We start from the raw sequence: 22300 nt of genomic DNA on the forward strand, positions 1-22300 counted from the left end.
ATAGGGAAAGCGAAGAGCGCGTCGGGTATACCCCACAAGATGTAGGGTAGCGGCAGTAATATATTTTTAATTTCCACCGGTACGCGTATTTCCAATATTTGTTATTTATTTATGCCGGCATTTTTGTTGGCAATGGCGATGATGATGTCATGGCGCTGCCGTCGCCAATTGTTATTGTCTTTGAAGTATGCCTTCCTTTATTTTTTATTACTATTATTTTCTACAATTGCTCAAGGCGTTGCTGGTGTGCAAGATGATTGATGGCCTTTTGTAGGCTTCATTTGATCAACATACGTGTGTCTATTTATAGGTTTTGTTTTCGTGCCACTTGCGTGGGAGTTGCGAGCTCCGAGGCTTTAATTGCAATGCCTGAAACTTAAATCCCCTTGCCAGCACCTGAAAATTTGTTTGATTTGCGGGGAAATGCACAGTATTGATAACACATTGTTTGTGCAGCTTTTCGCTGAATTAATAATTAAAAGTTTCGCAAGTTCTCAAATGTCAGAATAAAAACGCTTTTAGCTGGAAATTTCCCCAATTATTTTCTACAAATGTTTTCGTGCGCTTAAATTATGTTTAAAGCGAATTGGAAAGCAGCTTTTAAGCAAATATTTCGGCAGCAGTTTTGGAGCCACTGCATCTAGTGGCTGTCAAACCGTGCTATCTGAAGTGTTCTTTTGCTCGGACTTTTTACGATGCTGTGACTTTGAGCGATTCTTGTTTTGGTTTGGCTCGTTTTATTCCCTTTTCCCGAGCCGCTGTCATCGTTTTTCATTCAGGTTTCAATGTTAAATTCAGTTTTGGTTCACATGGCGTTTTCTTGGCTGCTGAGTGGTATTTCTCAGCCATTCCAACCTCTTCAGCCTCGTCCAAGTCCACAGCCCCTCGAAGAACTCGTGAAATTTTTGCTGATTCTCTGCCGCTCGGATTATGCAAGTTCAGCAGAATTCATTTTTTAGTGGCTCTGCACTGTTGTTGCCCTCTTGTGCTCTTGTGTTGTTTCTTGCCTTGCTTCTTCCGCCTTTTGGAATGCCGAGCGCCTTTTCTGTTGTTATTCAATTACGTTTTTTGCCTTCTGGTTTTTGTATTATTATTACCTTTTTTGTAGTGGGAACTTTGCTCCTCATTTTTGTCATCGATTTGATTTCATTCTCTTTTTTTCGGTCACGAAATCGCGAATTTATCACGTTTTGCGCCATTTGCCCGAACAACATTATCCATTATCTTAATTGTTGGCCCTGGCAGTTTGGCGAGCACTGGACCCCGCCCCCATGGGGACGCCCCTCCTCCGCTGAATGGCGAACACTTAAGGGGCTTCCGCAACAATTGCAACAGTTGCCGCGCAGACCACCTCTGCTCCGCTTTATCCCCAGTTCCCTTTGTCAACCCTTTACGCTCATTAACTCATCGCCGGGGCCCTCGACGGGATTTGCCCGGGTTTGAACAGGGGTTCGAAAGGGGGCCAGCACAGCAGAACACCCATCGGAACACCCACCGAAACGCCCCTCAACCACCGCGTATTGGGTCGCTGCAGTCGCACTGATACCCTGCAATAAACAGGGTGGCTTTATTTCTATGATATAGGGGCAAGTGTAGTCCTATCACTGCAATGTATGGAACCACCTTTATTTTCATATTTTGTTTTAATTAACTGGGAGTATTTGAACACAAATTAGCTTATCAATATATTGTGTCAGAAAGTCTATACTTCTGAATGCATTTTTTGAGAATTCGGACTTGTGATATAAGGGCGTATTCTAATCTTATCAGTACAATGTAGTTAACCACCTTTATTTGAATTTTTTAATTTTCTAAGCTTATCAATCTTTTGCGACCCAAATTAGGTTATTAGGTTAAGGTTAAATTTAAATTATTTCAGTTTGAAAAGAAAAAAAAGATTCAAACGGTTCCCAACTAAAACCTGAACTTGATTATATTTTTTATCAAAACAGACTTTTTACAGGATCTTATGACTTCTTAGCAAGTGTCATTTGGCCTTAACAAGACTCAAAATTAAAATAATGATCGTGTTTTAAGTAAATATATAATATTGCACTAGGTAAATGCATTTATCTGACCATTTGAATGCAGAGTTCCTGTTAAATCGAATCGCCGCTCTTGTTTGTCTTCTTGTCAGGGAATCTGCGGCCCCTGTTCGGGCGCCACTAATTAAATTAGCGATTGTGGCGAATGCGGATTAAGTGCGCCACTTAAGAGTCAACGCCCAGCCCCCTGCCCCCAGTTGCACATTGACTTGGAATTCCAGAACTCAAAGCTCTAAACCCCAAAACCAAACCGGACCCCTTCCGAAGCCCTTCCAAAACCCCTTCCAAAACCCCTTCCAAAACCCCTTCCTACACCACTTCCACACAATGATACATTGAACTAACCCTCGAACTTGATCCATTCAACAGGAGCAACTGCGCCGGCGACGCGAGGAGGAGGAGCGCATAGCGCAGCAGAATGAGTTCCTGCGGAACAGTCTACGTGGCTCCCGGAAGCTGAAGGCGCTCCAGGACACGGCCACGACCCCCGGCAAGGCGGTGGCCCAGCAGCAGCAGCAGGCAACGCAGGCCACTCAGGTGGTGGGCGTCGAGAATGAGGCCTATCTGCCGGACGAGGATCAGCCGCAGGCGGAGCAGATCGATGGTGAGTACGCTTGATTCCCATCTACTGCTCTTGAGCTGTTCTAAACGCCTTCCCCAATTCCTTCCAGGCTATGGCGAGCTGATAGCCGCCCTCACCCGCCTCCAGAGCCAGCTGAGCAAGAGCGGACTGAGCACCCTGGCGGGACGGGTGTCGGCCGCCCACAGTGTCCTGGCCAGCGCCAGTGTGGCCCACGTCCTGGCCGCCCGCACCGCTGTGCTCCAGCGACGGCGCTCCCGCCACTCCGGCCCACTGCATCACAGCGCCCTCGGCCTGCAGAAGGACATTGTGGAGCTGCTCACCCAATCGAATACGGCGGCGGCCATCGAGCTGGGCAACCTGCTGACCAGCCACGAGATGGAGGGTCTGCTCCTGGCCCACGATCGCATAGCCAACCACACGGACGGCACGCCCTCGCCCACGCCCACGCCCACACCGGCGATACTGGGAGGAGTGGTGGTCAGTGGTCACAGCAGTCCGGTGGCAGGACCCAAGAGGAACCTGGGCATGGTGGTGCCACCGCCGGTGGTCCCTCCGCCACTGGCGCAGCGAGGGGCGATGCCACTGCCACGCGGGGAATCCCCGCCGCCGGTGCCCATGCCACCGCTGGCCACCATGCCCATCAATCTGCCGATGAGCGCATGCTTTGGCACGCTGAACGATCAGAACGACAACATCCGGATCATACAGATCGAGAAGTCCACAGAGCCGCTGGGCGCCACGGTGCGCAACGAAGGCGAGGCGGTGGTCATCGGGAGGATTGTGCGCGGCGGAGCGGCGGAGAAGTCGGGCCTGCTGCACGAGGGCGACGAGATCCTGGAGGTGAATGGCCAGGAGCTGCGGGGCAAGACGGTGAACGAGGTGTGCGCCCTGCTGGGCGCCATGCAGGGCACCCTGACCTTCCTCATCGTGCCCGCCGGCAGTCCGCCCGTCCATGGCGGAGTCATGGGTGGCGGGCCCACCGGCAACACGCTGGCCGGCCTGGGCGGCGCCCACCGGGACACCGCCGTGCTGCATGTGCGGGCGCACTTCGACTACGATCCGGAGGATGACCTGTACATACCCTGCCGGGAGCTGGGCATCAGCTTCCAGAAGGGCGACGTGCTGCACGTGATCAGCCGCGAGGATCCCAACTGGTGGCAGGCGTACCGCGAGGGCGAGGAGGACCAGACGCTGGCCGGCCTCATTCCTAGTCAGTCGTTCCAGCACCAGCGCGAGACGATGAAGCTGGCCATTGCGGAGGAGGCGGGACTGGCGCGGTCCCGCGGCAAGGACGGATCGGGCAGCAAAGGGGCCACGCTCCTCTGTGCGCGCAAGGGTCGCAAGAAGAAGAAGAAGGCCAGCTCCGAGGCGGGGTGAGTGATCCACTTCGAACCATCTAAAGGAGATCCCTCATAAACATATAATTTGCTCTACAGGTATCCCTTGTACGCCACCACGGCGCCGGATGAGACGGATCCGGAGGAGATACTCACCTACGAGGAGGTGGCCCTGTACTATCCCCGCGCCACCCACAAGCGGCCCATCGTCCTCATCGGCCCGCCCAACATTGGCAGGCACGAGCTGCGCCAACGCCTGATGGCCGACTCGGAGCGGTTCTCCGCCGCAGTGCCACGTGAGTGAAGCTCCTCTCCCCCGACATCCCGAGTAGCTATTCCCATTTAGCAACATGTTATCCAGTCGTAAACGTTGCAGCGGCTAGTCAAAGTTCTTGATACTAGGAACCACCTTCGTTAGACCCGCCTTTAACGTCTCCTCTGTCTGTCTCTCTTCCGCCGGGCAGTCTTCTATTTGCTGGAGGAGCGGCTCAAGCCGGCCAAGGCCAAGGCTCAGGTCAAGGGTAAACGGCTGCGCTTCAGAGCCACTGAGTCCCAGAGAAACTGCTAGACATATAGATAGGACCCCCAAGAACCCTACCCAAACCATACTTTCACTGATATGTAAAATTAATCCCTGGATTTTCGCCTGTTTCCCTCAGACACGTCACGAGCCCGCAGGGAGGGCGAAGTGCCCGGAGTGGACTACCACTTCATCACGCGCCAGGCCTTCGAGGCGGACATATTGGCGCGCCGCTTTGTGGAGCACGGCGAATACGAGAAGGCCTACTACGGTGAGTTATGGTGGATCAAAGATAGATGTATGAGATCTAATGCGTTCCTGCATCTTCCACAGGCACATCACTGGAGGCCATACGCACGGTGGTGGCCAGCGGCAAGATCTGTGTGCTCAACCTGCATCCGCAGAGCCTCAAGCTGCTGCGCGCCTCCGACCTCAAGCCGTATGTGGTCCTGGTGGCGCCGCCCAGTCTGGACAAGCTGCGCCAAAAGAAGCTGCGCAACGGCGAACCCTTCAAGGTGAGTTTATACATTTTTATACTCTTTCAGAGGGCATTATTATTTCGGTCAGAAGTGTATGATACCTTTCCGGTGCTATAAAGTGTATATGTATATTCTCGATAAGCATCACTAAGGGAGTCGATCTAGCCATGTCCGTTTGTCCGTTCGTCTGTCCGTCCGTCTGTCCGTTCATCTGTCCGTTCGTTTGTCCGTTCGTCTGTCCGTTCGTGTGTCCGTCCGTCTGTCCGTTAATCTGTCCGTCCGTTTCTACGCAAACTAGACTTTCAGTTTTAAAGCTATCAGGTTGAAACCTTACCAAAAGTCTTTTCCCTATTGCTGGTAGTATAGAATTCTGATCGAGACAACTATTTTCTATAGCTACCATGGGAAATATGGAAAATATAATATAAAAATTCCAACTTCGTTGTTATTTAACATATTCTGTTCTACTCTGGGGTACTGCTCTTTTAAGGATTTCTAAATTTGCAATTAAATTCTTTTTCAATCGAACGTTTACATATATCATAGATATGATAATATATGATATGCTTGGATATGATATGATATGTTTTAAGACTTAACCAAACTCTAACCTTCTGTTTTCCCCTCGCCAGGAGGAAGAGCTCAAAGACATCATTGCCACGGCCAGGGACATGGAGGCCCGCTGGGGCCACCTGTTCGACATGATCATCATCAACAACGACACGGAGCGCGCCTACCACCAGCTGCTGGCAGAGATCAACTCGCTGGAGCGGGAGCCGCAGTGGGTGCCCGCCCAGTGGGTGCACAACAATCGCGACGAGTCATAATGGGGTCGCCGGCCCCGGCCCCGGCCCCGCCCCCGCCACACCACCACCCACTACCCCTAGGAGCCACCCGCCCGCACCCCACCCGAAGCACAAGCCAGAAGCAAGCCCACTCTTTGTAAATACAATTTTCAATTGAGCCATGAAGCGGAGGGCAGGATCGATTCCAGTCCAGTAGTTCGGCCTGCCTGCCGACGCGTTGACCCCCTCCCCTCCAATACTATACATATATACATATTTATACGCTATTTGTTGCATATGTGCATTTTAGACTTAGTGCGAATTGTTTTTAACCGTGTACCCTGTTTTGAAAGCATTCCAATACAAACCCCCCATGTATGTTCACAAAATTCTGTTGTTCGACGAACCGCCTGCGGGGATGCCACAGAGGAGTCCAGTAGTCCAATATGCCCCACTTGGGAGCCAGAGTGATTTGCAATCACTAGTGATTTCTGTGGCATTGCCGGCTATTATAGTTATTTTTTTATTACGCCTACTAACTTATATTGTAAACGTATTTTTTTTGTTTAGACTAAGCCTGAGCACTTCCTTAATTTCGAGGGGGCGAATCGAAGGTGTAAGATAACGAATCGGCGACGGAGGGCCAGCACCCGTAGAACCCGATCAAATGTGTAATAGTACCCATAGGCGACGCCTCCGCGTGCCACAGAGCCAGAACAATCCGTAGGCAGCTGTCCCTCGGCGCATCCGAGGGATGCGGATGCAGGCACAGACTCCAGTTCAGATACCGAAACCGAAACCGAAAACGAAACTTAAACAAGCAGATTCAGATGCAAGTGTTGCAATTACGTAATCTATTTACTTTATAAACTATATACTATACGGATATACATACACGTAAATTATAAATCGAAGCGTACTTAATACAATTAATTTTTAAAGCGAATGCTAGAGCAAAGCGAAGAAATAAAACGTTCGAAAGAGAAACAACAAAATCAGTAAGTCATTGCCAAAAAGGAAATTGAACGAATGGGAGCTAGAAGAAGACGACGAGGAGGAGCAGCAGGAGCAGGAGCAGGAGCGCTAGGAGAATCGAGTAGGGAAGCCACTCCACGAGCGAAATTGTTAAAAACAAGTATTTAGCCAACTCTAAGCACTGTAAGATAGTGGAAGCCCAGCAAACGAATGCAGATAGTGGGCGGCAAGAAATGAACTAGGCTAAGGCATCGAAAGCGAAAAACAAAGGGAGTCCCCGAGTAAATGTTGTTGTAATTAATTATTTAAACCATTCGCCTAGAGAAGCGGGAGGGCGGGATGCAAAGTTGGTTTCAACTCCAGCCACTAACTACTAGCGAGCCGACACAGTTGCGATGCGATGCCAACCTGCCACGCATCCGGGGGTCTATGCGAATCCCCTTGATCAGCAGCTGAAACCAGAGTTTTTTATTAAAAGTTGTACGATGTGTGGGGCGAGTGCTCGCAGAATAGCAAACTATGTTACGCGACGTTGAACACTCGAAAGATTCTAACGCAGATGATATCTAAGTATGCCTAACTATACATATACGGCCCCGTTTCCGGCTTCCGGTTCCGTTTCGGTTCCAGTTGGTCCCATTCCATGTACGTCCCCGAGGTATTATGGATCCCTGGGTCCTGAGACCGGATCGGAGTCGGAAGTGGAAGCGGAACCAGTAATAATAAAATTCGAGAATATATTTTTTTTTTTTGTAGTCAACAAGGTATAAAAAATGTGTGTGCAGTAAATCTGTTTAAGTTTTTATTTATGTATGTGTGTGGTGTAGCAAAACTAAACTAAATACGAAACAAATACCTAATGAAAAACAAAATGGATACAAAATAGGCACGGTTTAATAGCCATTGTACGAAATTAACGACATTTATGAGTAACCCTAACGCAAGAATGCGGACAAAGTCAGATGAAATAACAATATTAATAATAATAAAAAACGAGAAACCAAGAAATATAAAATTTAGAAAGTGTTTTTCTGGGTGAAGAGGGGGTTACTTGCGTTCTAGAGCTTGAATATTGGAGGGAAAAGTACTTTTTCCGATGAAGAAAATATTTATCTGCAAGAAATACAAGCTCCTTGGTCAAAAACAAGCCATTTACTGTCTAATTTAACAGTTTTATGGTAGTTTTATAGTAAAGAAATATAGCCCTTTTTATAGTTACATAAATATGCGTATTAATAAGTTTTAGCAATATATTTTTTTGAGTGTAGATAAAATGTTTTAAAAAAATTGCTTACTTATTTTAAGTTACAAATTTTACTCAAGATTGAATAACAGACAAGAAAAAATAATTTTAATTTAGCATATAATCGTATGTATTCAAATATTTATTGCCCTATGAAACAATATTTTAGAATGAAAACTATAATTTAAGCTTTTTACCTTGTTTTGCGCGCACTTTTTGACCGCAAAGTAGGCTGGATTTTTTAGTACCTTTGTCAATCTAGTATTTTCTCAGTGCAACGCCCTGGTCACTCTGCAGTTTCGACAAAAACTTTTAGCTGCTTTTATTATTATTATTATCTCTGGAGCAGAGCAATCGAGGCCGCAGGACCAGGACAGAGAAGCACCAGCATGGCTCCACCGCCGCTGCCTCCTCCGGCGGCCAATGTCCCCCCGCTGCCGCTGTCTTCCGCGCCGCCGCCACCGCCAACGGGGCAAAACATAGCGCCATCCGGAGCATTTCCGGGTGAGTCTGTCCAGGTTGACGGGTAACATTACGCCTTACTGCCATCTCCTGCCTCTGACAGGCTCACTGACGCCCGGCTGGAATGACCCGCCCCCCCTGACGGCGGACGCCCTGAGCCCCAACGCCAACAACCGCCGTCCACGCCTCGATCTTCGCAAGCGCGTGGCCCACCCGCTGGATGGGAAGTCCCCCAGCCTGGTGGGCATGGGTCCACCGCCCATGGACTGTGCCTCACCCCGCCCCGTGGCCATGGTGCCGCCGCAGCGCCAGAGCTCCCAGCCCGAGCTCAGCCAGACAACGGGCGGAGCACCAGATGCGGGAGGATTCGCTGCGCCCAACGCCAATGCCAATCCCATGCGCCTTCCCCCGCTGCCCCAAGCGATCAACATGGACCCCTCCAAGGTGCCGGTGGCCAAGGTGCCGCCCAGGCAGAAATAACACCTAGATATGTCGCCTAGTTAGGAACCTAGATTAAGCAACTCCCAAACACTGTGTTCGCGGGCTGGCTGCCAAATTCAATATTTTTCTACGTAATCCAATTAGGACACACCGCTCGACAAACAAAACGCAAAAGGCTGGGCTGTCGGGGGCAACAAAAGCAAACTAAAACTCAGAAATAAAGGTTATAAATTAGAATTTGCCAAATGAATTACAGGAAAAGCCCACATTTATAGCACCCGTGGCCTGAGGGCCTAGTTTATTCAACAACAATTAACTAACAAACAAAATGCAGCTGAGCTTAGCATTGTCAGGCCTCACCAGGCCAGCGGAGTGCCATCGTAGTTGACGAATCCGCCGTTCTGCTGCTCGCCCAGCTTGCTGATGGTCTGCACAATCTGGCCCGTGCTGGTGGGCACGTCCAGGGGTGCACTGGCGCCGCCCATGTCGGTCTTCACCCAGCCGGGATGCAGGCTCACGCACATGATGCGCTGCGGGTACAGGTCGATGCTCAGCGACTTGGTGGCCGCATTCAGCGCCGACTTGGAGGTGCGGTAGGCATACATGCCGCCGTCGGTGTTGCCCTGAATGGAGCCCAGGATGGAGGACATGTTGATGATGGCCGCACGGCCCACGCCCATCGGCTGCGACTCGTTCGCCTTGGCCGCCTTCTTGAGCAGCGGCAGGCAGGCCTTGGCCAGCATGATGGGCACCACCGTGTTGGTCTGCAGCGTGTCCAGCAGCTCCTGCGAGCGCACGGCCGTTATCCTGGCCGACTTGGGCGCTATGCCGGCGTTGTTGAAGAGCACGTTGAGGCCCTGCTCCTTGGTCACGCCCTCGATGTCGGCGACCAGCTTGTCGTAGGCCTCGAAGTTCCTCAGATCTGCGGGCGGAAATATATTTATTAACTAGTCGGTTGTGTTGGCTGAGCAGGATACTTGCCAATCTCCAGGATGTGGATGTTTGAGTGCTTCTTGGCCAGATCCTCCAGCTCCTGTGGGAAACAGGAGAGGTGTTAAGAGAGTGTTAGTATTTAAAAATGATTTATATAAAGTTAATAAATAAAATTATAGTAATGAAATTGATTTCGCTTTACTTTTCTAACAAAAAAAAATATACTTTTTTGAAAATGTAATTTAAAAAAGTATTAAAATTGTAAGTACACCTACGATTTTATATTAATGAAATGGTTCCCAACTTACTCTCACTCACAAAAAAACGTTAATTAACTAACAAATGTTTAAAAATGAAATTGGTTTAAATTCAGTTTTCATTTAGTTAACAGCTTAGTATAAAATATTAAAATTACTAATGCATGTATTAATTTGTAATTATTTATTCTTACTTTTTCCTCACAAACAAAATAACGTATACGTACACGTAAGTATAATAATGGAAACGATTGTTACTCGCTTAAGTAAAAAACTTCTTCAGTTTAAAGATAGATAATAATTTTCTAACAAAAATGACATTTCAAAAAGCGCGCCAAAAAGAGGCCAAGCTAACCGCCAACCTAGCGGAGACAGGCACCTGACACGACCGATGATAGCGATGTTTCAGTGCTGTCGATGACCCACAGGCCAGGAAATCCGGAGCCTATCGATTAATCGCTGCCCTTTCTCGCCACCTCTACGCCCCACGTTCGTGCGAAAGAGGGTACAAAAGCTATTGCAAAAGTCGGCCGCCCGTTCGTTTCGAGCTTTCGTTTCGCGAGTGCCGACCGCCTCTGAACACGCTCAGCAGTTCTCGACCGCCGCTTCGCCAGCTCCCCACTTGCGCCTCTGCAGCATTTACTACCCGACTTTGATCCTAGTCCTCGCACTGAGTTCCCTCGAGCAGCTGCCCGAATCACCGACAATGGCGCCCGTGCAAGGTGAGTCTACGGTTGGCCGCGACTGGAAGGCGGGAACGCGGGAACGCGGGAACGAGCGGGCACGGGCGGGAATAAGCGGGTCCGCTTCTTGCGGATTGTTCGCGTAGTTTCTGAGGCCGTGAGTCACCGGCGTCTTCGGCGGCGAGCCGAACTTACCTGGGCCTGCTGGCGGTTGCGGCAGGTGGTGAAGAGATGCTGCGGCGGCTGGGGCAGGCTGACCAGCGCCTTGACCAGGCCCAGGCCCAGGCCGCGGTTGCAGCCGGTTACCAGGATGGAGTTCATGGCGGCGCTTCCGCGGTGCTCGATCTGCGTTCTGCGATCTGCGGCCCAAGAGGGAACCCCGAATCTAATCGCGCGCACTTGCGAGATAAAGGCGTCAATAAAGGGCGGCGCAGGCACTCGGCTGCTTGTCCGGATTTCACCAGAGCCCCGGCCTCCAGATGCCCGATATCAGGAATGTCAGGCGACTTTATTGCCGCGGCACAGGCGTGGAAATAAAACGTAAAACGTAAATTCTGACGGCCGGCCGTGTGTGCGCTTCCACTGGCAGCGGCAGTGTTGCCAACCATCCGCGGAGTTATCGATACGGCGCACTGCCAGACGTGCGTTTCGACAGATTCCAATTGGCACTGGGCCGGAGCAACGGCTGCGAGTCCAGAAGCCAATTGGGATCCCTACTCCTGTTCCAAGTGCCAGTCCCCCCCTCCCGGCAAATTCCAATGGATTCCCTTCGTTTCGCTTCCCAGCGCACTGGCGTTCGCGCGCTCTCTCTCTGCCGCTCTCCTTCGCACTCTGCTTCTGTTACGTAGCCGTTTATCGGCCGCTTGCCCTCCCACGGCGTTCGCAGCATTCCCGGCCAGACCAGCGACGCGTTTGTGTGCTGCGCTCTTCCCGTCTCCGTCGGTTTTTTCGCGAATACAGTTTCCAGCTGCGGTAGCCGCCATCCGCCAGGGGGGAGGGCTGCTCCAAGATGAACAACTTGTGCAACTCGTCCAGACTCTCCGTCACGTTGTTCGTGCGCCAGTGCTCGACGATTCTAACGTCGGGCATTCGAGAGAGAGGCCAGTGTGGTTGGCTTTCCAGTTGTTCGGCCGCACAACAGACGTTCCAGCGAACGATGAGCTCTGGACAGCGAGGATCGCGCGACAGCGCTGGAAACCCAGTGGCGGCCGCGGCTGCTGGAACGGGCTTGGGGGCGGGCTCGAGTGCGCCCCCGTTCCAGCATCCGCATTGCGACCGGGCGGCCATGTACGAGCAGCCGGTGCGGAAGATAAGGACCAAAGGAGGTGAGCGTCGATATCGATCACTTCGCTGGGTGGGGGTTGGCAACGCGGTCCGATAGGCGGGTTGGCCGTTTCTTTTGCGGGCCGCGGACTGCGGGCTTCTTGTGCCCAACCGACGCCGTTATGCAATAGGCGTTAGTTGCCGCAGACCATTACTCTGCTCTTATTACCGCGCTTATCGGGTTTCGTACCTGCGGCACGTATTCGCAAAGGTTTAGGCCGCCGTCGCCGCCGCCGCCGCTCCATCACATTTGCACCGTCATCGCCAATCGTCATCGCACCGCGCACCCCGTCCAACTGGATTTACAGTCGGGCGCGCGAAATTAGCACCCGCCTGCGGCGTAATGCTGAAGTACACGATGTGCGCCATCGTGGTGGGCGCCAAAAATGGCGCTTTCTCGAAGTATACTAGTCAACAAGGTTCTGACTCATGCACGTCCTATTCCATTATTTTTATATGTAAATATAGTAAATCTTAGACTTTCTTTATCAATTATTTATTATTTTTATTATTTTCTAGTAAAATCAATTTTAAAAAGGCTAATTTCAAATATATATAGACTCTCCTGTTAATATTTTGTAATCAATTTTATTTTTATTTTTCATTTTTTGTATTAATAACCTTAGTCGGTTTTTTCATGTTCAATATTTTAATGCTTTTATAATAGTATAGTAAATCAATTATTATTCAAAAATCAAATCTTCAGTTAACACGTCTGTAATCAATAGTTTATAGTATCAATTTCCCATGTACTTCCCCGTTTAATCCCGCCTAATTTCTAGAAAATACCTCTCTTCGAGGGGCTCTTTAAGATTACGAAAAAACCCTTGATAAGAAAACCCAAATATCATGGAAATTCATTATGTGCTTGTAAGCATATCCCCACAAAATCCAATTCTCATGCTAAATGAATAACCAGCCCATCGGTCTTCGCGTGGCGACCTGTATTTCTAAGGACAAGACAGAAACCCATTCAAAGTGCACTGGCAATTAGCACATGCGAATTCCTTTGGATGCTCTTGAACAAACCTTTGGGAACGTTCGAGAACCGCCTTGCGGTGATTTCACCACATCGCGGTGGTGTGCATTCCGTATCTGAGTCTGAGTCTGTATCTCTGCCGGCGACACTTGCATCATCATTGCCCCGTCATCGCCCCGTCACGGCCCTTTAGTTCCGCAAGTGATTGCAGCGTGTGACGTCGAACCCCATCCCCCGCTCCTCTGCGGGACTGATATGCCGGGCGATAAGCGCCGGTGTGGCCAAGCTGGCAGTTTTGGGGGCGTAACCATGGTGAATCCAGCGGGTCAAAGCAAACCCCTGGGCGGGCCGGGGGCGTGGCAGGTGGCCATGTCGCCGGATGATTGCTCCAGTTTGATTCGAGCGCCCTGACCCGACCCAGTGTGGCATGTGGCATGTGGCAATCGGCAACGCTATCGCCGCCTGGCATCTAAAGGCGAAGGAGCTGTGGCGATTGCGGGGCGCAGGCTAAGGACTGCGGACTGCAGCAGGCCAACAGTCTTGGTCGCCGCCTCGCTCCGGATGCATCTGTTCGAGTTTGTGCCCGTCTCCCAGTTGGCCGAGGGCGCACCACGCCACCGGAGGAGCATCTACCGATCCGCCTACCTGGACATTCGACTGCGCGAGGAGTCGGCCCAAGGCAGGCGGGGATTGCGCTTATCTTTAGTTGGATTTGGACGTCACAGTGGTTCGGGGATGAGGAAACTTGTGTTGGGACATATGATTGGCAGGGCTTTTGAACTTATCTGGTCGCTGGCTAGGTGGGAAATAGATAATTATAGTGTTTAACGAGGCAATTAAGGTTGGATTTATCATTACAATGATATGGAAAGGTTTGGCAGTCGTGAATACAGCTTTATTTAGCCCGTAAGGGGGATATTATCTGTGTTTACTGGTAAATTAAAGGAATATTTAGTTGTCCTGACACGAAGAGTTAAGAACCTGCCTGTAAACCTTGTAAAATGTAGTATAAGCACACTAATGGCAACCCGAATTCCCCTCTTCTCCCCAGGATCCTACGACTACGACCTGATTGTGATTGGCGGCGGCTCAGCTGGCCTGGCCTGCGCCAAGGAGGCGGTCCTCAATGGAGCCCGTGTGGCCTGCCTGGACTACGTCAAGCCCACGCCCACCCTGGGCACCAAGTGGGGCGTTGGCGGCACCTGCGTGAACGTGGGCTGCATTCCCAAGAAGCTGATGCACCAGGCCTCGCTCCTCGGCGAGGCTGTGCATGAGGCGGCCGCCTACGGCTGGAACGTGGACGACAAGATCAAGCCCGACTGGAGCAAGCTGGTGCAGTCCGTGCAGAACCACATCAAGTCCGTGAACTGGGTGACCCGTGTGGATCTGCGCGACAAGTAAGTCTGGTCTAAGGCTCTCCGCAGGGAACCCCCTTTAATTCTACTGCATTTCCCCAGGAAAGTGGAGTACATCAATGGCCTGGGCTCCTTCGTGGACTCGCACACCCTGGTGGCCAAGCTGAAGAGTGGCGATCGCACAATCACCGCCCAGACCTTCGTCATTGCCGTGGGCGGCCGACCCCGCTATCCGGACATTCCCGGAGCCCTGGAGTACGGCATCACCAGCGACGACCTGTTCAGTTTGGACCGCGAACCCGGCAAGACCTTGGTTGTGGGAGCTGGCTGTAAGCAATGCCCTTTGTACACCCACTGCCCCGATAATAACCCATTTGTATGTGATCCTTTCCAGACATCGGCCTGGAGTGCGCTGGATTCCTCAAGGGACTCGGCTACGAGCCCACCGTGATGGTGCGCTCCATTGTGCTGCGTGGCTTCGACCAGCAGATGGCCGAGCTGGTGGCCGCCTCGATGGAGGAGCGCGGCATTCCCTTCCTGCGCAAGTCGGTGCCCCTGTCCGTGGAAAAGCAGGACGACGGCAAGCTGCTGGTGAAGTGGAAGAACACGGAGACCGGCGAGGAGGCCGAGGATGTCTTCGACACCGTGCTGTGGGCCATCGGCCGAAAGGGCCTGGTCGATGACCTGAACCTGCCCAATGCCGGCGTGAGTGTGCAGAAGGACAAGATTCCAGTGGACTCGCAGGAGGCCACCAATGTGGCTAACATCTATGCCGTCGGCGACATTATCTACGGCAAGCCGGAGCTGACGCCCGTGGCCATTCTGGCTGGCCGTCTGCTGGCACGCCGCCTATACGGTGGATCCATCCAGCTCATGGACTACGCGGATGTGGCCACCACCGTGTTCACTCCCCTGGAGTACGCCTGCGTCGGTCTCAGCGAGGAGGATGCCGTCAAGCAGTACGGAGCCGATGAGGTGGAGGTGTTCCACGGCTACTACAAGCCCACGGAGTTCTTCATTCCCCAGAAGAGCGTGCGCTACTGCTACTTGAAGGCGGTGGCCGAGCGCCATGGCGACCAGCGGGTCTATGGACTGCACTACCTCGGACCAGTGGCCGGTGAGGTGATCCAGGGATTCGCGGCCGCCCTCAAGTCCGGCCTGACCATCAACACGCTGATCAATACGGTGGGCATTCACCCCACGACCGCCGAGGAGTTCACCCGGCTGACCATCACCAAGCGCTCGGGACTGGACCCCACGCCGGCCAGCTGCTGCAGCTAGAGCGGGATGGCAGCCCTGCCGCCGCCTGGGACGCCGTCGAAACCTGCTCCAACCCGAATCCACCCTAGAATGAATGGTTCTTGCCGCGGCCCGGCGATCGAGATCGAAGAGTTCAACAGTTCCGTTCTTAGTTACCACACTTAACACTCCACACAACAGCTCTGCGCAAGGGAGGGGCACCGGGCAGCGATGGCGGGCGGAACTCCAGAGGAACTCCCCGCGCGACCGGTCCATCCCACACGACTGCTGCGCCGCCGACACGCACTCCAAATTCTGAATTTGTTTGATCCCATGAAATTAACCATGAAATCCATGAAAATCCCCTGAATGTAAGGTTGAAAAATATAATTTTTCACCCACGAAACTGAGTTTTTACATTGTAGTATCCATATCTTTGGATTGCGACTCGATAGGGCCTTAATCTAATCTTAAAGCATTTTTGTGTGATAGTAGAAGTGTATTAGGGTCAACCTTCAGTAGTTGCTAGCAAGAAACCTCGCGACCCTTGACATATTACGTACACGCCAATCAGCTAACTACGTTTACTTCATTAGCCATGCAAATTGCCTAATGGGTTGAATGAATCGCGTTTGCCCCCGTATAACATATTCTTGTGAACTAAAAACTTGCGAGCTTGCAGTGTGGGGTGGAGTATTGATAATACCCTTGAGGTTCTGCTAACGACCTGAGAGTAATGGCACCGCCGAGGGTTTCCTGTGGGCCTTGGACAGGTGAAAAGGAGGAGCGTCAAAGCTGTTTTCAAATTGAAGTTGCGTGTTATGTAATGAAAATTGGACAGAGGGAATTCTATTACGAGAGACATTGCATTCTTTTTTTTCCCTGTTACCTTTTTATTGGAACTTGGTCAAAATGGTCAGAAATCAAAAAGAAGCACCGCAGTCATTTTCCTACTGATTCTAATAAGTAACAATTTTTGGATATTTGTAACATTGTATTTTTTTATGAAAATTGGTCAAAACTTAAAATTTTAAGCTGAAAATGCCAAATAATTGGGAATTTAATTACGAGTTGAACAAGGTAAACATTCTATTTTTTGACCCTTACTTTTATTGTTTCGTCTGAAAAACTGATAATTTTTATTGGAAATTAGAATCTTAGTTTTTTGACGAAAAATTTAATAATTTCTTTTTGTCTGTTTCCCTGTAACTTGGTCAAAAATGCTCCGAATTCTAAAAATGTACTGTTCTGGACAGCTACAAGCTATATAATAAATCGCGGATATTTTCTGGCCGATTTTAAAAACAAAAAATTTACGAAAAATTTTCATTTTTTTAAATTTTCGTCTTTTTTTTGCGAAAATTGGTATAAAATAAAAATGCTTAGGTGTGAATGGCAATCAAAAGGGAATTTTGTTACGAGTTCAGCAAGGTATATCATTCCATTTTTCAGAATTACTTTTTTGTTTCGCCCAAAATACTGATTATTTTTGGTTGAAAAATAAGGACCCTAGGTTTTTGGCGAAAAAACGATTTTTTTCTTTACGCATTTTTGGTGTAATTTGGTCAAAAATTGTCCGACCACAATTGTCCTTTTCTAGCTGATTCTAAAAACTCAGTTTCAATTTCTTTACAAGGGGTAGCATCGTCTTTTTCTGCGAAAATTGGTCAAAATAAAACCATTTGTTGTGAATGCCAATTGATAGGGAATTTAATGACGAGTTCGGCAAGGTATGATATTCCATTTTTTGGTCTATTACTTTTAGTGTTTCGTCCAAAAGACTGATATTTTTGGGCGGAAAATATAAATTTCAGTTTTTGGCGAAAATTAGATTTTTTTCTAAGTTATTTATTGCTGTACTTGGTCAAAAGTGGTCCGAGCCCTAAAAGACGCACTGTTTTGGACAGCTAAATTTGTCAAAAATAAAATTATTTATGTGTAAATGCCAAATGATTGGAATCTTTGTTACGAGGTCCGCAAGGTATGACATTCCATTTTTGACCATTAATTGTACTTTTTTTAATGGACACTAAAAATCTTTGTTTTTGGCAAAAAATCGATTTTTCCTTTACCTCTTGTGCTGCAATTTGGTTAAACAAAATCCGATGCATTTGGAATAGCTTAATGAGCATGAGTAACCAGAAATCTGATAGCCAGTCAAATAGTAATCTAATGGTGGTTCCTCAACCTTTGACATACATTTTTGATGTGTTCCGAACATGAAAAGGGAGGATTAAACTGTGCTTGCAGAATGCGATTCATCAGGCAACCAAAGCTAGACAACACAATCGGATGCAAAGTACTTATAAGGCTCTTCCACTTGGTATTTCTCACACCCAGAACATCATTATTACCTTCAACGTGGAAACAAGTGAGATGGCCATACAAGGGACTGTTTCCCTGGGAATTGCCTAACATACCTTTTCCGTGGCCGGCCAGAGAAAACGTCGCTCGATATTTTCTATTACATTTTTATTTTGGTTTTCCTATTTCGCGTATTGAATAACTCCTTTGTTTCGAACAACTTCAAAGACTTTCATGTACAACTGCCCCAGCGCTGGCGCCCCTGCAGCTGCGTCTGCTGTGATCCCGCTCCTCCTGCTCCTCCCGCCCTGCGCTGGCCCATCCTGCGGCTCGTCCTGCTGTCTTTAGTGTCCGTGGTGGATAGATATTTAAGTGGGGAGTGCGGGCAAAAGGTCGGAGAGCAGAGTTTAAAAAAAACATTAATTAGTTATTAGTTTAGATCAGACCGGAGGCGAGGCTGGGCGCCTAGATGGCCACGCTCTGCTTGGCCTCGTTGTCCCGCTGCTGCTTGTTGACCGCCGATATGCACTTGGCCATGGTGGGCGAGGCGCGCGAGACGGCGTCGGTCATGAAGTAGTCGCGCAGCTCCTTCAGCTTGATGTCGATGGGGCCGCCGCTGATGGACTTGCTCTGTGGAGGAGAGGAATCATTAGTTAGTTGTGGCTCAGAGTATTCGTTCCCCCTTCACTTACGACAGTGCCCGCTGCTCCGGCCTCGCCGGCTGGCTCCAGCTGTCCCAGGCGCGTTAGATGCGGCGCCACGTCCTCCAGGCGGTTGCGCAGCTCGTCAAGGTTGTCGTACGGCAGCGGCTGGCCCACCACCTCGGACAGGGCGCGCAGGATCTTCCAGTCCTCGCGGGCCATGCCCGGAGGCGAGACGCCAGGCAGCGTCTGCTGGGGCCTGCCCTCCGTGTTCACGTAGATGGCCTGCTTCTCTGTGTAGGCGGCGCCGGGCAGCACGGCGTCGGCAATGGAGGCGCCGTTGTCACCGTGCGATCCAATGTAGACCACGAAGCAGTCCTTGGGCAGCTGCTCGCGGGTCACCTTTCCGGCGTCGGCGTTCAGCAGGAACAGCACCTTGGGCTGCGCCTTCAGGGCGATCTGAGCGCCCGCCTTGTAGCCCACATCGAGGGCGCCCACCTGGGCGGCGTTGTTTTGCAGCACGTTGAAGGGGTTCCAGTCCTGGCCAAGAAGAAAATCCATTTAGTAACCGGCTAAACAAAAGAGGGACAGCTAACTCACGGGCTTCTTCAGCTTCTTGCAGTACTCGGCGACGGTGGCGTGGATGGCGGCGCCATCGGCACGCTCCAGCAGATCGGCGCCAATGATGATGGCCGGCTTCTTGGCCGCCTCCAGAACCTTGGAGAAGGCATGCGAGCCGGAACAGACGTCCTTGACCAAGGCGGCGTCGGCGCCGAGGTTCTCGTGGTCGTAGGACAGGTCGATCTTGGGTCCAATCGAGGCAATCTGCAGTTCGTTGTGGACATAGGCCTTGCGCAGACGGGTGTTGACCAGGGGAGCCTCGTAACGTGGATTGGTGCCCACCAGGAGGACGGCGTCGGCCTCCTCCAGGCCGGCGATGGTGCTGTTCAACAGGTAATTGGCCCGGGAATCGGTGCCGCCGTGGACAAAGCCCTGCTCGGTGGCGACCACCTCGCTGCCCAGGCGGTTCACCAGATCCTTGAGCGCCACCTGAGCCTCCAGATCGGCCAGCTGGCCGGAGATGGCGGCAATCTGTCCACCGGCTGCCTTGACGGCCTTGGCCACGGCGATGAGGGCGCCCTCCCACTCCACGGCCTGCAGTTCGCCGTTGGGCATGCGCACCATGGGGGTCACCAGGCGCTGGCGCTTCAGGCCATCGCATGCGAAGCGCGACTTGTCAGCCAGCCACTCCTCGTTGACGTCCTCGTTCTCGCGGGGCAGGATGCGCAGCACCTCGTTGGTGCGCGTGCTGACCACAATGTTGCTGCCGACGGCATCCAGGACATCGATGCTGCTCACCTTGCGGATCTCCCAGGGACGAGCCACGAAGCTGTAGGGCTTGTTGGTCAGCGCGCCCACGGGGCACAGGTCGATCACGTTGCCGGAGAGCTCGGTGAGGAAGAGCTTCTCCACATAGGTGCCGATCTGCATGTCGTTGCCGCGGCCAGTGGTGCCCAGGTCATCGACGCCGGCGATCTCGGAGGCGAAGCGCACACACCTGGTGCAGTGGATGCAGCGCGTCATGATGGTCTTGACCAGCGGTCCAATGTCCTTGTCCTCCACAGCGCTGGGGGGATTGGGGGTCAAGTTATACGGGTTTGCATCAGCTTTAGCTTCTCAACCTACCGCTTGCCCGTGTAATTGATGTCCGTGAAGCGGGATCGATCGGAGCCGAAGGCCATGGCCTGATCCTGCAGGTCGCACTCGCCGCCCTGGTCGCAGATGGGGCAGTCGAGCGGATGGTTCATCAGCAGGAACTCCATGACGCCCTCGCGCGCCTTGCGGGTCAGGTCGGAGTTGGTCTTGATGCGCCAGCCCTTCATCACGGGCATGGCGCAGGCGGCCACCGGCTTGGGGCTCTTCTCCACCTCCACCAGGCACATCCTGCAGTTGCCGGCCACCGCGAGGCGCTCGTGGTAGCAGAATCTCGGAATCTCCACGCCGATCTGGGCAGCGGCCTGTGGGAGGGATGGAATGGCATTAGATGGGGTTCGAGGGTTCCTGCCGCATGGCCAGCGATCTCACCTGCAGCACGGTGGTGCCGGGCAACACCTGCACGGGAATGTCGTCCACAAAGACCTCGATCTTCTCGGGCGCCTTCGCCGGCGTCTGGGCCACCATGGCGCTGGTGCGCACCGCCCGGCTGGCCATCTGATGTGTGGGCGAGCCCAGAGCGCCCAGCGCCTTGACTAGCGGTGCCCGTATCATATTTTCTGCAATGAGTCCAGCGGCAGTGGTAGCCAAAATTCAGTCGCAATCGTTGGCGAGTCAATGGGAAATTACATAAGTGTTTTGGCACACTGGTTCGGTCAACACGGCCCGCAAACCGCTTGCTGGCGAAGGATGTGTGGTGGCTCCGACACCTCACCACTCGCTACCCACTGCGTAGGGCTCTTTGGGGGCCCAAAAGTGTGCGAAAACCTACCGAAATGCTGGAAAATATTCCTGTGGAGCTCTTAATGCGGAGACAACTTTTTTATCGGTTTGCTTTGACAGTCGCACCGCGTTGCCAACTGCCGCGTTGACAGCTGACCCGCCGCGATAAGTTATCGGTTTTCAAAATCTAATTAACTAAGCATTCATGCCTTGGCAAGGCAGCTTGAAATTTACTTATGTCGCATTTTCTTTAAGCAAGTTTTGTTTGAATTTTTACAAATGATCTTATCACCTTTATTAGTTTGGAAGAGCAGTTGGCAACGCACCTGCTGCCAGCTGTTCGGAATTTGTTTGGCCATTCACATGGCGGCGCGTTCGCTTTCAAAGTCAAACCTCAACTCAAAGATGGCGCCACTTAACAGCTGTTAAAGTTATCTTTGCTGCTAAAAAATATATAATAATTACATTCTTTTTATAAGATTTATTAAATATAACTTTCGTCTTTCGATATATTTTTTGATCCGAAATTAAAAAACAAAAAAAAATAATCTTATTATTGTTATTTTTTTTAATATTTGCCAAGTATAAAAGCCTTATAAAACCTAAATAAATATATTTGCCACATTTCTAAACATATTTACTAAATGCCTTAATTTAATGCTAATTTGTTAAGACATAAATGCTTAACTACCTTTTTTAAGTTTGGGAATTTGTAACTATCTATAGGGAACCAAAAGTTAGATTAATTTCAAAAGGATTCCCATTCTAAAATGTTTGTTGGGCCCTGCTGAAAGGCATATCGACATTTTAATACATATTTTTCCATTTTGAAATTTTTTTGGTACCCCTTTTTGTTCATTTTTAATTACTGTTGTTAAGTAAGACAGAAACGTTCTTCGCCTTCCGCAACTGCCTTATCAGCCAACGCACAAACATCTGTATCTCGTTCAGGATCTTCAGCGCTTAATTCGAATTAATCATCGCATAAATTACCGGCTTAAAAGTGCAACGCAGCTCTCCCGCGCTCTTGTCACTACACTGGAAAAATTAATCTCATTTTGTGTGAGCCTGTTTTTATATTATATATTAAATCAGCCATATTTAAGAATATTTTAATTTATTAAATTACACTTCTCAAGCTAAACAAATGTGCAAAAAATTAGATGCCGCAAGAGCTTTAAAATGAAATATATTCGTTTCAAGCCAAACAAAAATACAGAAAAGTTATAGTCGCAAAAGCGTATAATATTTGTTTACTAAATAAATGTTATATTATTATA

The 22300-nt window shown here is 50.4% G+C and overlaps 5 protein-coding genes across 19 annotated transcripts in view; 3 read left to right on the forward strand and 2 right to left on the reverse strand.

Annotated features, from left to right (window-relative positions):
• Positions 1-7739, forward strand: part of LOC108033061 (MAGUK p55 subfamily member 7) — a 63988-nt gene extending 56249 nt beyond the window's left edge. For all 12 annotated transcript variants that reach the window (XM_017107210.3, XM_017107212.3, XM_017107214.3 and 9 more), the window contains 6 exons: positions 2415-2649; positions 2717-4001; positions 4065-4261; positions 4625-4756; positions 4819-5000; positions 5597-7739. In XM_017107210.3, coding sequence (XP_016962699.3) covers positions 2415-2649; positions 2717-4001; positions 4065-4261; positions 4625-4756; positions 4819-5000; positions 5597-5791 — 2226 coding nt within the window. In that variant the 3' untranslated portion in view covers positions 5792-7739. The remainder of the gene's footprint in view (positions 1-2414; positions 2650-2716; positions 4002-4064; positions 4262-4624; positions 4757-4818; positions 5001-5596) is intronic.
• A 501-nt stretch (positions 7740-8240) lies between these two features.
• On the forward strand, positions 8241-9107 carry LOC108033117 (uncharacterized). The gene is made up of 2 exons (XM_017107323.3): positions 8241-8471; positions 8533-9107. Exons 1-2 carry the CDS (start codon positions 8357-8359, stop codon positions 8907-8909), a joined length of 492 nt encoding a protein of 163 aa, XP_016962812.1. The 5' UTR covers positions 8241-8356; the 3' UTR covers positions 8910-9107.
• A 31-nt stretch (positions 9108-9138) lies between these two features.
• Positions 9139-11080, reverse strand: LOC108033116 (C-factor). The gene is made up of 3 exons (XM_017107322.3): positions 10939-11080; positions 9852-9903; positions 9139-9792 (listed from the first exon to the last, which is right to left on the reverse strand). Exons 1-3 carry the CDS (start codon positions 11062-11064, stop codon positions 9227-9229), a joined length of 744 nt encoding a protein of 247 aa, XP_016962811.1. The 5' UTR covers positions 11065-11080; the 3' UTR covers positions 9139-9226.
• LOC108033115 (thioredoxin reductase 1, mitochondrial) lies at positions 10578-16045 on the forward strand. 4 transcript variants are annotated; one of them, XM_017107321.3, is made up of 4 exons: positions 10578-10782; positions 14097-14442; positions 14503-14729; positions 14795-16045. In XM_017107321.3, exons 1-4 carry the CDS (start codon positions 10767-10769, stop codon positions 15679-15681), a joined length of 1476 nt encoding a protein of 491 aa, XP_016962810.1. In that variant the 5' UTR covers positions 10578-10766; the 3' UTR covers positions 15682-16045. The 4 variants fall into 4 exon arrangements, with proteins under 4 accessions (XP_016962810.1, XP_016962808.1, XP_016962809.1 ...); XM_017107319.3 differs by lacking the exon at positions 10578-10782 and adding an exon at positions 11753-12068; XM_017107320.3 differs by lacking the exon at positions 10578-10782 and adding an exon at positions 12333-12485.
• Positions 16046-18094: 2049 nt separating this feature from the next.
• Positions 18095-21180, reverse strand: LOC108033178 (NADH-ubiquinone oxidoreductase 75 kDa subunit, mitochondrial). Its single transcript, XM_017107416.3, has 6 exons — positions 21070-21180; positions 20670-20857; positions 20271-20602; positions 19185-20211; positions 18636-19124; positions 18095-18573 (listed from the first exon to the last, which is right to left on the reverse strand). The coding sequence occupies exons 2-6, from the start codon at positions 20850-20852 to the stop codon at positions 18409-18411; spliced, it is 2196 nt and encodes a 731-aa protein (XP_016962905.1). The 5' UTR covers positions 20853-20857; positions 21070-21180; the 3' UTR covers positions 18095-18408.
• Between the last annotated feature and the right edge of the window lie 1120 nt (positions 21181-22300).

This window comes from Drosophila biarmipes, chromosome X (assembly GCF_025231255.1).
Source record: "Drosophila biarmipes strain raj3 chromosome X, RU_DBia_V1.1, whole genome shotgun sequence".
NCBI lineage: Eukaryota > Metazoa > Arthropoda > Insecta > Diptera > Drosophilidae > Drosophila > Drosophila biarmipes.